Source organism: Castor canadensis, chromosome 3 (genome assembly GCF_047511655.1).
Source record: "Castor canadensis chromosome 3, mCasCan1.hap1v2, whole genome shotgun sequence".
In the NCBI taxonomy this organism is placed as follows: domain Eukaryota; kingdom Metazoa; phylum Chordata; class Mammalia; order Rodentia; family Castoridae; genus Castor; species Castor canadensis.
In genome coordinates, this window is record NC_133388.1 from 45,736,304 (window position 1) to 45,752,682 (window position 16,379).

General features: G+C 39.2%; 1 protein-coding gene across 2 annotated transcripts in view; it reads left to right on the plus strand.

Moving 5' to 3' along the window:
• Rtn1 (reticulon 1) overlaps positions 1 to 16,379 on the plus strand; it is a 237,415-nt gene that overhangs the window by 210,760 nt on the left and 10,276 nt on the right. For both annotated transcript variants that reach the window (XM_020178943.2, XM_020178945.2), the window contains one exon: positions 14,042 to 14,249. In XM_020178943.2, the coding sequence (XP_020034532.2) occupies positions 14,042 to 14,249 (208 nt within the window). The remainder of the gene's footprint in view (positions 1 to 14,041; positions 14,250 to 16,379) is intronic.

Here is a 16,379-nt window from a genome sequence, read left to right on the forward strand (position 1 = left end):
TAAAATACAGTAGACTACTTCAAATTGTATGGGCCTGCTGGAAATATGATTGTCAAAAGTAAATACATGGACCATAAATTTAAAAGTCTATGAAAAGAAGTATATGACAATTGAAGGGTGTCATTTTAAAAAATGACAACTCTATGGGATAGCGTATGTTTAGTACAGAAAGCATCTGGGAAGATACTTTGTCACATTTCATTCTTGGTATGTGTTTAGACCTATCAATTTATGTGAAATGCACCTTTGGCAATTATGGTTTCATATAATGTCAAGTTTAGTTAGATATAAAGACTGGTTGTTAGACTGATCATTGAGTTTCTTCTATTCTTAACAAAAGTAGATGCCAAAAGATGGCAGGCTTTCTGTTTTATTTGTTGAAGATATAGGACATTATTTCATCATAATCCTGTGTTTTGCCTCAGTTGACTCTCTCTCAGGGACGGGAGGGGTGTTAAAAAAAAGGAATGGATATATAATCAGAAATTAACACAAAATGTCATGGTTTATCCATTGAAGGCAATCTTGTTCACTTCCAATGTACAGCTATTTATAAAGATTAATTCAAGCTTATTGAGGATCTTTACAGCCAGTGACCTTTGGCAGTCTTCAGTACCATTGATCTCCTTTTCTCAGATAGAACAAAGCCATTATCTTGAAAATTGACTTATCACTAACTGGGTGGGTTTATCAGGACTGAAGAGAGGTGGTAAGAAATGAATTACTCCTTTTTTTTCCTTTACACCATGAGATCTTTGTATCTAAACTAAACCCACAATAAGATTTTTTTTTGAAGATACATTTTCAATGTATCTTCTTCAGTTTTATTATCATACTCATCAACAAAAACAGTTGTTTTAAAATAACCCTGTCTACATGTTAGCGTCATCCGGGAAGCTTTAACAAACACAAAGCATGCCGGGCCCCACCCCTGGAGATCCTCATTCAGTTGAACTGAGCATCAGGATGTTTTAAATGTTCCTCAGGTGAGTTTAATGTGTAAGTAGGATTGAAGCCACTGGTGTGTAATAATCCTTAGTGTGCCCAACCACAGGCCAGCAGAGGTCCAGTATAGAAACAATTTGGGTGTGATCTAGAAGCAGCTGTGAATGAATTAAAAGAAGTCAGTGCGATGCTGTAGACGATGTCCTCTGGAAGTATTAGGCGGTAAAAGCTCTGCTTGAAGAAGAATAATGTGAGCTTTAGTTTTCTTCCATAGCTTTAAATATTTCATGGAGAAATTATGGCAGATTGAGTATTCGGTTGGAATGAATTGCAGCATCACAAAAACTATAGTGCACATGCAAAAGAAGCCTATTACATATATACAATCTTATTAGCATATACAGTCTCAGCTATAGACAAGAATGTTTAAAGTTGGCACATGCCTGTAAATACCAGCACTCAGGAAGCTGAGGCAGGAAGATCAAGTGTTCCAGGCTGGCCTGGGATACTTAGCAAGACCCTGTCCCAAAAACAAAAAGCAAAACTAGAAAACACAAACAAACAAACAAAGCATGGTTAAAGAGAGGTCAAAGTCCACATTATGCTGCATTACGTGGATTTTGCTTCCAGTTAAAAAAAATTACACTACAACCAACAAATGTTGGTTAATAAATCAAAGCATATTCTACTCAGTTAAAGCAAGATGAGATAGGACTTAGTGAAACACCTATATAGAAAATAAAGTTTACAATGATTTATTTATGGGACATTTTTGCTATGAATTTAATTATTGCATTTAATCTTCCCAAATCCTGTAATGTGTAAGTTTTTATGATCCTCATTTTCCATGTGATGGCTGAGGCTTCTGTCAGGGCACACAGCTAATAATGCCAGGGTCCCTCACTTCTCACCGTTCTGCCGTCTGCCTCCGAGGGAGACAGCTTTCTCCTCAATGGTTTTCTAAAGATCTGAATTATCTGTGTAATGATGATTGTGTGAGCTGAACAGCCCTCATGTTTATAAGTTTTCATTTTGCCAAACATCTCACTTAGGATTTCCAATTTACTCTTGGAACATCATGAGGCTTAAAGGTGTTAAGTGACTTCCTCAAAATTTTGTGATAAGTGGCAATGTAAGTAGTAAAAGCCTCACAATCCAGAGCTCTTCCCATCGTAACACTCACCATCTCTCTCACTAGTGCTGTGTTCCAGAAAGAACTCCCATCTACCACTCCTGAGATATTTTTGCATGAGTTCTTTCTTTATAGACAAAGCAAAAATCCAACAATGAGACAGTGATCTTGTCCAATTTGTACCATTATTGTTGTCATCATCACCATTGTTACCAACTCATCATCCTAAATTCTTATATCAACTATGTGTCAATTGCTGTCCTAAACCCCCTGTGACCTACCTTGTCTTAATTTAGCCTTCATGAGATCACTGTCTGTATGCAACAGGAAATGGAGGGTTTAAGACTGAGTGATCAGTAATTTGCCCCAGACTTAACTGGGTCTTGAACACAGGGCATAAAGCCTACATTTTATTCTACCACACTGCTTAAATCCAAATAGTGTTGTACCAGGAACAAACTGTAATCAGAAAATGATTCTGTATGTAGACTAAGCATCACTTTTCCCCCCAGATATCATTGTGCTCAACAAATTCACCTGGCAGAATCTGTAGTATTATGGAGGTTGGTACCTGTCGTGTGCTTGGACTAAGGGTTAGCTTCAGTTCGCACTTTACTATGGGTGGCAGCATTTTGTGGGGATGGCTTCTTCAGCATGCAAACTACTGATAGAGGAAGGAATGCTTTCCAGAGGGGGTAACCTAAAAGCATTGTTTTTTTTTTTTTTACAAAATAAAATATTTTTAAAATTCCATGCTTGCCTCCAGTGCACTGTGGAAACTTGTCAGTGTAGTCTGTGCTAGTTTGAAACGTTGATTAAAGAACCAAGTATCCTAAAAAAAGAACCAAGCATCCTGAAATACACAAAGGACATACCTGTTTTAGCCATGGTAATTGAAAGAAATGTTTGACTTTTGAAAATGGTCTTTGGCAAAGATAATTGTTCACATGTACATAACGGTAGACTGATACTATCTTTCATCAAAAGTAGCATTTTATTTAGACTCTTTATTAGAGTATGTCAAATGTTACAACATAATATTGCACTTGAAAACTCCCCCTGTGCACATTCTGGTGAGATCCAACGGGAAAACTGGCTTAGCAGGGGAGCCGAAGACTTTTTCACATTATGCAAATTATATGACAATTGCATGTTACTTAAGTAGTTACTTCATTGAAAAATAAAGGTCTCCTTTTTTCCCAATGTATATCATTTTCAAGAGGAGATGTTTGAAAGTTTGGAGTGAGAATGGCTTTATTGTTTTGTTTTGTTTTTTTCTGTGCATGCACATTGTGAAAATTTTTCATTTGTACAAGGAGAAGTTCAAATGAAAGCCACAAATCACCTAAAATCCTACCATCCAGTTAATCAATGTTAATATTTGCTAAATACTATCTAATATATCTATCTAGACCATAAAATGAAGATAGGTAGATAGATAGAGAGACAGAAATATAGATAGATAATAAAAATAAAGCTAAAGGACAATGTAGGAAAGAAAAGAAAGCTTTTATAAAATAAGATTACAGATCTCAAAACAATTGAAAATAATCTAATGGAAGGAGGTATGGGACTGAAAGAATTATGGAACTTGATACTTGTTTTTTTACACCATAAGCTATCCTGAAAAATTTTTTAAAGTGATAAATATTAATAAGTTAGATTCAATTTTTAATTACATGTTTCAGTTTTAGATTATACAAGTGAACTCTATGGTGTCTAACTTTTTTTTTAAAAGGTAATTGAAGATCCCACCATAGGAAAGGTTGACAAAATTGCTGATCTAAACTCACATCTTCAATTCTGTTCTTTTTCTCAGATTTCTATGAATTAATACTTTATTGAAAACCATAATCTTCCATCATATCCAGCAGGCCCTTCCTTCTTCACTTTTGAAAAATCTCTCTCCTCTCTCCCTTTCTTCTCCTCTCTCTCTTTTCCTCATTGTCTGTCTTGCTCCTCCCTCTTAATATTTGAAATGATATCCTGCACTCAATTCTTTTGTATCTTTAGACTAGTTAATACATCCCAGAACCCAATTATGAAGTAACTGATATATTTATCTTATAATAGAATTAAATTCTAAAATCCACTGAATCCAGCTGAGCAAAAATCTCAGTGAGACCTTGAATAGACAGCTTTCAGAATATCATCTTTTTTAAAAATATGACACAGCCAAATTTCCCACCCTCCTCCACCTGTGCTCCAAAGTGTGTGCCCACGTGTTATTTATATATTCCCACCTTTCTAGTTCTTAGGAAAATACCAGCAGCCATTCAGAGAAACATGGATGCCTCGAAATGAAGCTCACAGTTAGAAAGCTAAGAAGTCAGCACTAAAGATTCTTCAAAAAACATCTTCTACCTAGGCCACAGCTAAAAAAAAAATCGCTTTAAAACTTTCATAATGATAATTGCATTCTATATTTATGGCATATATTTCAAGTAAGAAATATGTGAGGCCTTGTAGAACTTCGAAGTATAGAGTTCCATTTTTCCAAAGTATGTTTGGGCTATATCTTTAAGTTAAATTGAGCAAATTTGTTCTATTAGTTCAGGAAACAAAATTCTTAAATTCTTCCTTATTGCCAAAAAGTAGGGAGGCAAGGACTTTCAGACTTATTTATAAATTCTTTGCCAAAACTGGTGTTAATTTTGAACAAACAAAAAGTACAAATGTAATAGGTCTTAATTTTTAAAATTCATTGCAATTCTACTGGCTTCACAATGGGAAGGCTTCAAATGTGGTCATATTTTATCTCCTCCCTTCAAGAAGCTGCTCACCAAATTGCAGACTGCCAGACCTCAAATCTCGTGATAACTGATATCAGGAATAACATAACAAATAGTGTACAGAACAGAAGTGTGATGAGAGATCATTCCTTTTATCATGTCTTTTTAGTTTAAGAAATATTTTCACCATTATGGTCTTGGTCAAAATAATTAAATATATTCTATCAAGAAAAAAAGAAGGGGAAGCAAATTAGGGGTGTAGCACATGTCTGTAATCCTACCACTAGGAAGATTGAGGCAGAAAAACAGTGAGTTTAAGAGCAGCCTGGGCTACACAGAGACACTGTCTCAAAACAAACTTCCAGCTGTCTACCTTCATGGTTCTTTTCTGTTCCACTACCATGATGGATTTTAAGAAAATATATCACAAAATTAAGATTCTGTAGCTTGTTATGGTTGCTAACCAAAGACCAAATGAACAAAGTTTGTATTTCAATCTAGTCAGAAAGCTTGAAGAAAGAGAAAGTACATGAAGACATTCATAATTCAATACCTCGTAATTCTTTCTCCTTGCCTCCAGTACCATATTTGCAAAGCCTGTTTTTCCCTCCATGTGACCATTTCTTCCTTGGATCCCAGTTTGCCCTGGGAAGACCCCCGAAAATAAGCTCCTAGCTTTACTGAAGGTTGAAAAGGAGAAGCTGACCAGCTGTCTTAAGTACAGGGCCCTGCTTTTTCACGTTCCGGCTGGGCCATAATGGTGACTTTGGGCCTAGGCATCATCACATCACCTTTACAGCAGGGAGAGAATGGGAACTCTCTAGTCCTGGTGATTAGAACTAGCAAACAGGAGTCATTTGTGTAACTCAGGAAAATGGCAAGGCCTACATGAGCATCAACCAAGTTTTGCCTTCCACTCAACCTGAGAGTAGCTGTTGGGAAATACTGCCCTGGCTTTTTTTTCTTATGGAAGACAAGTACCAGAAATTACTCTTAATTATGGCTTTGACAATCAAATTATTTATTCACTTTTTTCTTTTTGGCAGCACTGGGAATTGATCTCAGGGCCTCAAGTGCTCTACCACTTGAGCCATACCCCCAAGTCTTTTTTGCTTTTAGTTTGTTTCTCTGATAGGGTCTCGAGCTTTTTGCTAGATAGACCTCTGACAGTGATCCTCCTACTTCTGCCTCCAGAATAGCTGGGATTTCAGGCATGCACCAAGATTTCTTGACTGACAATCAAATTCTTTATTTTCTTTTGTCCAACCAAAGCTCATTTAGAACAGTGGATTAAATGATGTGCTCTTTTACTGTCAACAGGAAACACCATGTTTCATGTGTCTTCCCTTTCAAACCATCCGGAGTTTCTGAAACATCTAGAAATAGTGTTGGCATTTTTCCTTGATGGTCATATTATATTGGCTGTTGTTAGGAGATGTGAGGGCAAGGTCTGGAAAATAGCATCCTTAAAGATGTCTTATCCTCAAAAGTCCAGTCTCTACCAGCATTTCTCTCTCTGGGCTCAGGTTTCCTGGGTTACCATCTGAAGTTTCAATTTTTGTGGGAGACTGTGTCCTGAGGAATGAAATTCATGGATTAGTTGACTAGATGTCATCTTTGAAGGCGTTGTATTTCAATGTTTAAAGTATTTGCCACATTGACTTCCATTATGTTTATTAGAATGGGGGAAGACCCTAGCAGCGAAAGTTACAGTCTGTTTCTTCTTGTTAACATTCTCTGGTAATACTTTGTTTCCTCATGAAACTCAATCAGAAACTGGCCTCCAGCTAGGGGCATGGCTCAAGTGGTAGAGCACAGGCCTAGCAAGGGCAAGGCCCTGACTTTAACCCCTAGTACTTCCCCTGCTAAAAATGAAAGGAAGAATGAAAAAAAACTGGCCTCCCATTACTGCTTTGGACACTGTGTTGGAGAAAACTGATGTGTGTGGAGTCTCCTGATCCTTTTCACAAGGTTGTCAGTTATTGTCAATCATTGGATGCTTGCTAAAAAGCCAATAGCATATCATTTGTCAGTCATTCTTCTGCCGAAATGCTGGTACTTCTATGAACAGGAATTTCTTACATTTTCTCCCTCAGCCTTTTTTAAAGTAGCATTAACTTGTCACGTGGCATAAAGTTGCCAGAAATTTTTCTGGATCAAGATGAGATATAAATACGCATTTAAGAAAATGGTGTAATCACATGATAATTGTGCACAGTTTATTGCCATTTTATATTATTTACTTATACCACATTTTGTCTTATAAATAAAATATTAATAGCTGCACCACTGTCTTTTCAGTGCATACATTTTTAATAAACTGTCTGAATACTCCAGCCACCATTGCATTATATAATTAAATGTATCTAAAATAGCTTCCTCAAAAAAATTGGACTGCAGTGAAAAACTTTCTAGAAATTTAACATCAAGTTAAATTTTCATTTAGCTATTAATTCTAACCTTGGATCACTTCTCTTGTTTTTCTTTTTCTGTTATTAAATAGATGCTGGAAATTAGGGGAGCACTGGTTTTGTTTCTTGCTGTTAGGATTCTTCAAATCTGTCATCATTAGTTCTGTGACAGACCCAGGTAGGCTGCAGAATGTGCTCATACCTGTGGTTTAGGGACCAAGATGAGATCACCAAGCCCAGTTCATTTATCAAATTGATAGAACTCACTGATGTATCATTTCAAAGCCAATGTGTTGACTTGCATTTTAACAAAGTAACTTTAAATTTTTATAATTGTCAAAACCATGTAGTCATGTATCTGTCCTAGTGAGCAAATGTGTGCTCAGATATTTAAATTCTTACCAGGCTTTCCTGTGTGAGGAGCTCATTGAAAGAAGAGAAGAGCTATCTTTACTTTGCTATACCCAAAGACCACTTAGGGTCATTTGTTACAGTTACAGAGTTCCTTATATTTCTCTTACTCGGTTCTAAGGAAACTTCTTTCAATTGCCTACTTTTCTGGATCCAGTGTGCTCTTAGTCCATTTTCTGTTGCTAATAACACAATATCACAATTTGGTAAGTTTTAAAGAAAGCTTTATTTTTGCATACAGTACTGGAGAACCAGGCAAGTTCCTTCCTCTGGCCTTCTTGCTGGCTGAGCACCAAAGTAAAGCACATTCTCACATTGTGAAAGACACTGGACTGCAGAGAAGGACCTTTCACTTCCAACTTAGTGGTCCTTTCTCAGTTCTCATTTCCCTTGATATGGCTCCACGTGTGTGTCCTACTCTCTCTCTCCCTCCTTATAAATCCACCAGTGTTCACTCATGGGGGCTCTGAGGACCACATCTAATCCTAATCACCTCCCAAAGGCCCCACTTCTAGCACTATAGGTGGATTAAGTTTCTACCCTTTTTAAAAACCACACAATGGGGATTAAAATCCAAAGTGAGTTTCAGAGAGGACAAACCATATTCACACCACAGCAGGTACCATAAAGCTTCCTACACAGGTTTACATCATTCTACACAAAATTAAAATGTAAGATCTTGGCATTTACATAGCAGATTTGGAACACAAATTCTCTGCACTGATCACAGCTTCATCTCCTCTTACTCTTCCCACACCATCATCAGAACTTTGGATCATTTGCCTGCACTCTGACCACACATAGCCATTGGCACTCTCCCAGTCCATCAATCCCCAACTGTCTCCACTGTCATTTCCAGCCTGAGTCCCAGGGTTGCTCATTTTAATTTTGTCCTTCTTGGATTTTAGCCTCTTCTGGCCTTGCTCCTTGTGTCTGTTGACAGCCCTGAGACAAGCACATGACCCACTGATCAGAACACACAGCATGGAATACTGTAGACTGTGGGCACTCCAGGTCCTTGATTTTAACCAAACCCTCTGCTTTTTGGCAATCCGTTTGCAATCCTTACTGTATTTCTCTGTATCATGTTGTGCAATATAAATATAATGTGAGCCACATACATAACTTTAAGTGTTCTAGTAGCCAAATTAAAAAGTAAAAAGAAATAGGTAAAATTGACTTTGCGCTTGGGGCAATAAACTCAGGGCTGCATACCTGCTAGGTAAGAACTCTATCACTTGAATCATGCTCCAAGTCCTTTTGCTTTTTTTTTAGTTAGTTTTTCACTTTTGCCCCAGCCAGCCTCAGACCATGATTCTTCTATCTTTACCTCTGGAGTAGCTGACTTTCAGGCATGTGCCACCATGTCCTGCCAACAAACTTGATTTTGATAATATATTTTATTTATTCCAATATATGCAAAAGATTAGCCTTTCACCATCAACACAAAAGCATTAATATTAGTTTTATATCCTTTTATGTACTAAGTCTAAAACCCAGTGTTAGAATTGATATAGAACATCTCATGTGGGACCAAGCCACACTGAAGTGCTTACTTAGTAGCTATATGTGACTTGTCACTATTATATTGCACAATGCAGGCCTCGACTTTTCCTACTGTCTTCAAGTCCTACCCCTAACCTCTTCAGTCTCAGAAAGACCCCATGACTCATTTTCCAGGGAGATGTTGAGTTAATTTACCTCAAGTCCCATTATGTCACTTCTAGACCACCTGAACACATATCTGTAGCCATTCTTATTCCTTCCCCAGAAGTTTCTCCCATTCCTTCTCTTTTCTCCTTTCTTTGAAAAGGAGGAGCTGTGATTAATCCTTTCCTGAATTCTCTGAGACTTTGCTTAATAAAATATCTTCTCTTTTCAGAATCCTTGCCCTTGCCTTTCTACCAACGTTCCCAGGTTTTGCTCAGCCTAAAGGTTTGCTTGTTGCTACTCCTCCACAAGCTATCATCTTCTTTATTCTTTGAATTTCCACCACCTCTCCAACTCTTACATTAGGACTTCTACCCACACTTGTCCCAACACCATCCTCTGCAAAGTTGTGAATGACCTTCCAGTCCTCACATCCAATGGCCTTCCTCAGTGCTCATTTCCTGGATATGTCTTCAGCATTCCAGATGGCAACTGACTCTTCTTCTGGGAAGTTTCCTTCTCCACAGATGCTGTACCCTTACACACTGGGGTTGCCCTTATAATACTCAGGACTCTTCTTTTAATAGCTACTCTTACTCCTTTCCAACTGTGGTCTCATCTAAATTGAATTGCATCCCTTAGACTCCCGTCGCTTCCATGATTATTTCTGCCCAGAATATACCCTAATGCAAAGGTTCCACACGGTATACCAAATTTCAGTCCTGCATTTCTGGTTGCCTACTGTGCTTATTCATCTGAATATCAATAGCATGTTTGATATGAAGGACCATTTTTAAACTCAGGGCTACTGTGACAAAGGCTAAAAAAAATCATTTAACTGTGGAGCTTTAAAAAAAATTAGTACACTTTGTGTCTAATCATTAGCCTTATGTCATCTGATTCCCATCTCATCTCTGCTCCAGGCAGTGTCACAATGCCCTGCTTTCTGTCTCATGTCAGAATCTGAAGGTTTAAAAACACGTGCCATCTTCCCCCAAACCAGTTCATCCTCAGAGTTCCTATTTTTGTCAGTGATGCTGATCTCTCAATCACCTGGCCTTTACCCATAATCAGATCTTCCTCCTTTCTCCCACAGCTCATAGTCACCCTTCTTATCAACTAATCCTTCATAATATTTTCTTTGATTCACCCTATCTCCTCACACATTTACAAATGTGCTCCCCACATTTACAAACCACTCTATATCTACTTCCTTCACCAACCCCAGGACTACTCTTTCCTCAAACTCAACTTTTGCCACCTCCCACATGACAAGATATATTGACATTGAGTCATCATTTATTTAAATGAATGTACAGTCATCCCAGGTAGACAGTAAGTTCCTTTAAAAAAAGGAACAAAATTTTGTGATTGCTTAATACCTGTAGATAACTGATCAATAACCCTTGATAATAGGTTGTTTTCACTTAAAGAAAAACATTCCCTTTGAATAGCTAGTTCTGAAAGCAGTTTTCAATTTAGTCATTTGGCCCAGAATTAACTTTGCAGAATTTGAGGTGAAGGGTACTTAACATGTAACATGAGAGAGGTAAAAGTATCAAATTTAGGGGTTGATTCTACTTCTTCTAACACCTGGTGAGTACATAAATCTCTTAACTTTTAGCTTCCTCACCTGTTACATTACTTGTATAATGTAGTTTGTTGTGAAGTTGAAATGAGAAATATACAAAAGTGCTTTGAGCATTTCAGAATTGACCTGAATAGATAATCTTGTCACAAAATACCTAGAATCCACAGCCTAGTTTTAAGATAACTCTTTTTGTTAACCTCCTAAGTAGAAAGTTTTCCTCCATCATACCATGTTGATTAAAAGTCCTGCTGGGAGATAACTCTACACAAAATGAATGTGACTTGGCTAACCTCTCTGCCCTCAGATTTTTCCAGATTTTTCTGGTTCCCTGGAACCAGACTGAGTGCCATTCTTGCCTTTTTTGCATGTGTGGCTGGGTAGCCACACATGTAAAAGGCTTTTCTAGAGGGACTGTCATTGTTGACAGGTACTAAGGAATTCATTTAGTTGGGATGCACTAGAAAATCGCAAATTTTGTCTCCTCTTGGTCTGAAAACAATTGCAGGGTTTCCTGTGACCCTTCTATGTCCTTCCCATGACACACCTTCCCCAGCCCTCAGAGTTCCTCCTTTTGCAAATCTCATGCTGCCTTATAACTGTTTCCAAATGTGCCTGCCATGTGAATCTGTGGCATCACAAAACAGATGACTTCTTATTTCTCACTTATTTATTTGTGTGTGTTTTGTTGTTTGCTTTTACAAATCATTGATTTTCTAGCCATGCCTCCTAGCACATGCAACAGAGGAAATACTGAAGGCACCAGGCCCCCAAGGCCTTTAGGCCTGCTGGCCCACACCTAGGCCTAGGACTGTTTCAATTTAATGCCTCTGGATCCTGCACTCAACCCCAGGCAGAGCCAGGCTTCTGCAGATATCCCTTCTCCTGCTTCTGTCATTTACTTCCAGGGCCCCAGGAATTATTATAGGTATATCTTCCAAAAAACCCCTGTTTTCCACCTGAAAATGACTCTATGGTACTCTTCTAAAAAGGAAAGAAATTTGATTCTTCTCAACAAACTCTTCCAAAAGGAAATTCATATGGTGAACTCATTTGAATTTCATGTTAAGGAAAAGCAAATCTTCTCTTGCATTATCCTATCCTAGCATTTTTGCGTTTAAAAAAAGATGACAAATATGTATAGAGGTAAAGATCACAATGAAATCCCCTGAGTCGCTACCATATACTAATAAAAACATTTTTTTAAAAAGATGAAAATTATGATGATGACAACTTCAAGGATAAGAAAGGGTTATCTAAAGGAATGAATTTCTAATGGTCAATTAGCGTAAATGGTGACTGGGGTGGAAAGAAGAGAGGCTTTAGATCAGAGGAACTTTTCCTTGGCTTCCGGAAACAACCAATAGCCTAGCCCTCCTCAAAGCATGAAAAAAAAAATCTTTGTCTTATCCCAAAACATGCCTGTGAGCCTCTCCTTTCCTCTACTTTCTGTATCACAGAAGTGTTGTAGGGAAAATGGGAACCATTTTTTTCCCAACAAATGGCTATCTACTGGAATCTTTGAGTTAATATCTTTGGTGGACCATGGTGGCAAGGGCTGGGAAGTAAACGGAAATAAATTCTCTCTCCAGGTTCAGACTGGGGCACCCTGAGCCTATTGTAAGGAGCCTTTCACTGCTCAGCCCCTGGTTTGTACACAGCCAATGTGAGGCAGGTCTGCTGTGAGGAGGGTTGGAAGTTTGCTCTAACACCATTCTTATGTCACCCCTTTAACCTGGGATTTCACTAGGGTATGTGACTTTTTCAATACAGATTGACCATCCCTAATTCAAAACTGCAAAATGCAAAATGCTCCAGAACCTTTGGGCACTGACACAACACCACAGTGGAAAATTCCATACCATGAAACTTAGTTTCATGCACAAAATTATTAAAAGTATTCTCTAAAATTACCTTTGGACTATGTATATAAAATGTATACGAAACATAAATAAATTTCATATTTAGACACAGGTCCAGTTCCCAAGATAGATCATCAAATAGATACAAATATTCCAAAACATATCTTGCCCCAGGCATTTTGAACAAGAAATACTCAACCTGCATAGCTCTTTCAGCTAATTGTGCACTCACAAATGATGGGAGCAGTGTTCTGTTCTCTTCAACCTGGTTGCCTCTATTTTCCTTTGAGAAAATGACTGGAATCAAAAGCAGATGTCTTCAGGTACAGTGTACAGGAAACTGATAGTCTAGCCACCACAACTTGCATCTGATTATGACATGGGAAATTTGTCTCTTCTTGAGAATTGACTGACAGTAAGATTCTGTAAGAACCACTTGTTATTTGTCTAGTTGGAGGAGTTTCCATGACATCTTCAGCAAGGCTCATATGCCTTTTTCATACCCTGATGATTGAAATATTCAAAATATTTCCATTTTGCATCACATTTGAAACACTATGGCTTTGTTCTTTTGAACATCTTTTTCGTTTGTTTCTAGGTGGAAAGAGGATGATAATTGAATAATAGATGTGCTGTAGATGTTAAAGCTCAAATACCAGGTTTTTAAATCATAAAATGTAAGCAGACAGATCATTTTGAGCAACAGTTAAATCCAAATGTCAGCTCCAGGGTTTATTGACCCAGCCACTTGCCTCAGTTTTGCTAGTGTTTTGAAGGCAGGCTGTATCTTTGGCCAGGTGCATATGGTATTGGCAGGGGTCTATAGACTTTCTTTGTGTTTCTAAAGGCACCACACCCCCAAAACATTATTTTCATTGTTGCTACCCCTTCTCAGAAGCTGGGGTGAATTTGTAGACTGATGTGCACATATGTGTACACACACGTCTATAGGCTGCCATTGTCACCAGGGCATCAAGATGCCCACCTAGTCAGTGCTATCCAAAAGAGAACAGGCGCTTCATGGAGTCCTCTACTCTCAAGTCTGTTTCAGTCACATAATTCCAGCCACTGTAGAAATGGAGTAGCCCACAGAGATGCACTCATAAAGATGTGGTCACTGAGACCTGCGTATGAATTTGTGAACTCTCCTCGGAGACAGAGAAGATATCTGCAGAAGGAAATAGAGCATCAGAAGTGCCCGTGGTGTAGCCATCTGTCCACTGGCTTGCATGGTGGGAGCCCCAGCCCCCACAGCTGGGCAGATGAGCCAGAGTTCAGTGATGTGTGCGTGCTTGTGTCCCCTCCCACAGCTATCGACCTGCTGTACTGGCGGGACATCAAGCAGACAGGGATTGTGTTCGGGAGCTTCCTGCTGCTGCTCTTCTCCCTGACCCAGTTCAGCGTGGTGAGCGTCGTCGCCTACCTGGCCCTGGCTGCACTCTCGGCCACCATCAGCTTCCGCATCTACAAGTCCGTTTTACAAGCTGTGCAGAAAACCGACGAGGGCCACCCTTTCAAGTGAGTGCCCGGGGCCTCACTGGCCCTCACCTGCCTGTCCTGGGCTCTTTCCCCGCCACCTCTGTGCCAGGCACAGGTGCACTACAAATGTTTCTCTGAGACCTGGCAGACCTCCTGGCATCTCAGCTAGCCGGTCTTTGGTGCCTAATGTTGCTGGTGGATTTCTGTGACAAGGTCAATCATCCTTATTCTAACACTTGAGTTTTTACATTTTGTTACTAAGAATACTCATAATCCATTATATGTGTGTAATGTTTTATAATTTAAAGAATATTTCAATAATTGCTTAATCCACCCAACTCTATAAGGAAGGCATTGCACTCTTTTTTCATAGGTGGAAAAACTGAAGTTGGAAGAAGTAGTGGCATGTCCAAGTTTATGGCCAGTATACAATAGGAGCCAGGACCATGGTGTTCAGATTTTTATTTCCATAGTCTTTCTGGAAATTTAACACCAAAGGGTCAACACTGAGGGATGTAAGGTTCATTAATGGTCTTCATCACTGACCCTCCTCTGCATTTTTATGGGGGGGGGAAATCTGATTAAAATAAGACTGTTGAAAGAAAGGACTTTTAAAAGGGGGGAGGGGCAATCTACTAAGTAAGAGGACATATGCAATGTGGCAGAAGGCAATGTTAGCTCTACCAGCTGCAGCCACCCAATTCCACCTCACTTTCCCCCCAGACTGCAGAGGGTGAGCCTGGGTACTCATAGCACTGACTGTGAACGTCACCCCTTCACTAGCTAGCTGGCACCAGAGTGCAGGCTGGTGTCTTCACTTCTATAACCTCTCTTCTATAACCGAGGGACAATTCTGAGTCCCAGATGAGACATATAGCCAATGTTGCAGAGTGACTTCTGGGCCAGCCCCAGGAATTCACCACCACCATCATCTCTGCCTACCCCAGCTGTGCTTCCCCAGTTGGCTGAATCAAGTTTTCAAGAGCGTCAGGCTCATAACAGGGAAAAGATGCCTGTTTATAAAAGATATTTGTTTGTGAACAAAAAGGTGAAGGCTAAGCATCACACCTTCCTTTCAGCCTCTGAGTCCTGACCTCAGTGTCAAGCACAGTCTGGGCATTCTTACTCTTAGGACACATTTGTCATTCTACTGCTGAGTAATGGGTCTTCTGGAATATGTAGCTTGGTTACATAAGTTCTGTCCCCACAGATGGGAGAGTAGAGAAGTGGGGAATTCTCTCTACCTCTACCAGGGTGCAGACAATGCTTACTTCAGCCTGTGACTAGCCTCCACATTTTTCCTTCTCTCCTGCCTCTGTCCTTAGCCATCCAAGGCTCTACTGTGTTCTACCAGTGTTTCTACCACCTTTTTGACCGCCCAAGGCTGAAACATGGTGAACTTATTTCTCATTTGGCTTATTTTTCTAATACTCAGTCATAAAGACATGAATATGACTGTAATTAGCTTAACTACTTTATTGTCCTTTAGGGGACAAACTGAAAATTTAAAAAAAAACCAAAACTTTCCTTTGGCAAAAGGAATATCTGACTCCGTACATTTTTCATCGACTACACTAGACAAATTGATATTTTTGTACTTTCTCTAAAGGGGAGAGAAACCATAACACTTAAAACTTAAGCTCCCTGACTAAGTCAGCTCAAGCTGCTCTAACAACATACCTTACTGGGAGGCTTAAAGAATAGAAATGTATTTCTCACAGTTGTGGAGGCTGGGAAGTCTGGGATCAGGATGCCCAGATGGTTGAGTTACAGACAGCTATCTTCTGGTTGTGTCCTCTCTGGGATCCCATTTATAAGGTCACTAATCCCAGCCTTAAAGGGCTCCACTGTCTTGACCTAATCACCTCCCAAAGGCCCTGCTTCATGATAGCATTGATCTTTGAGGGTGAGCATTTGAGCATATGAATTTTGAAGGGACACAGCATTCCATCCCATAACACCCCTGCAACTCAAACCAAGTGCTGCTTTCCTCTCTATACTCAATTACCAGAGTTAAGTCAATCCTTTAAGATCTCCAGGAGTAAAAAATGTTTTAAAAAGAACTCCAGGAGTATCCTCAGTCAATGTGGTGTGTGGCAGGAAAGGGGAGGGAGGCTGGACTCCTCAACCAAACAGAGGATGTTTAGGTTGGGTTGGTTTTTATATGTT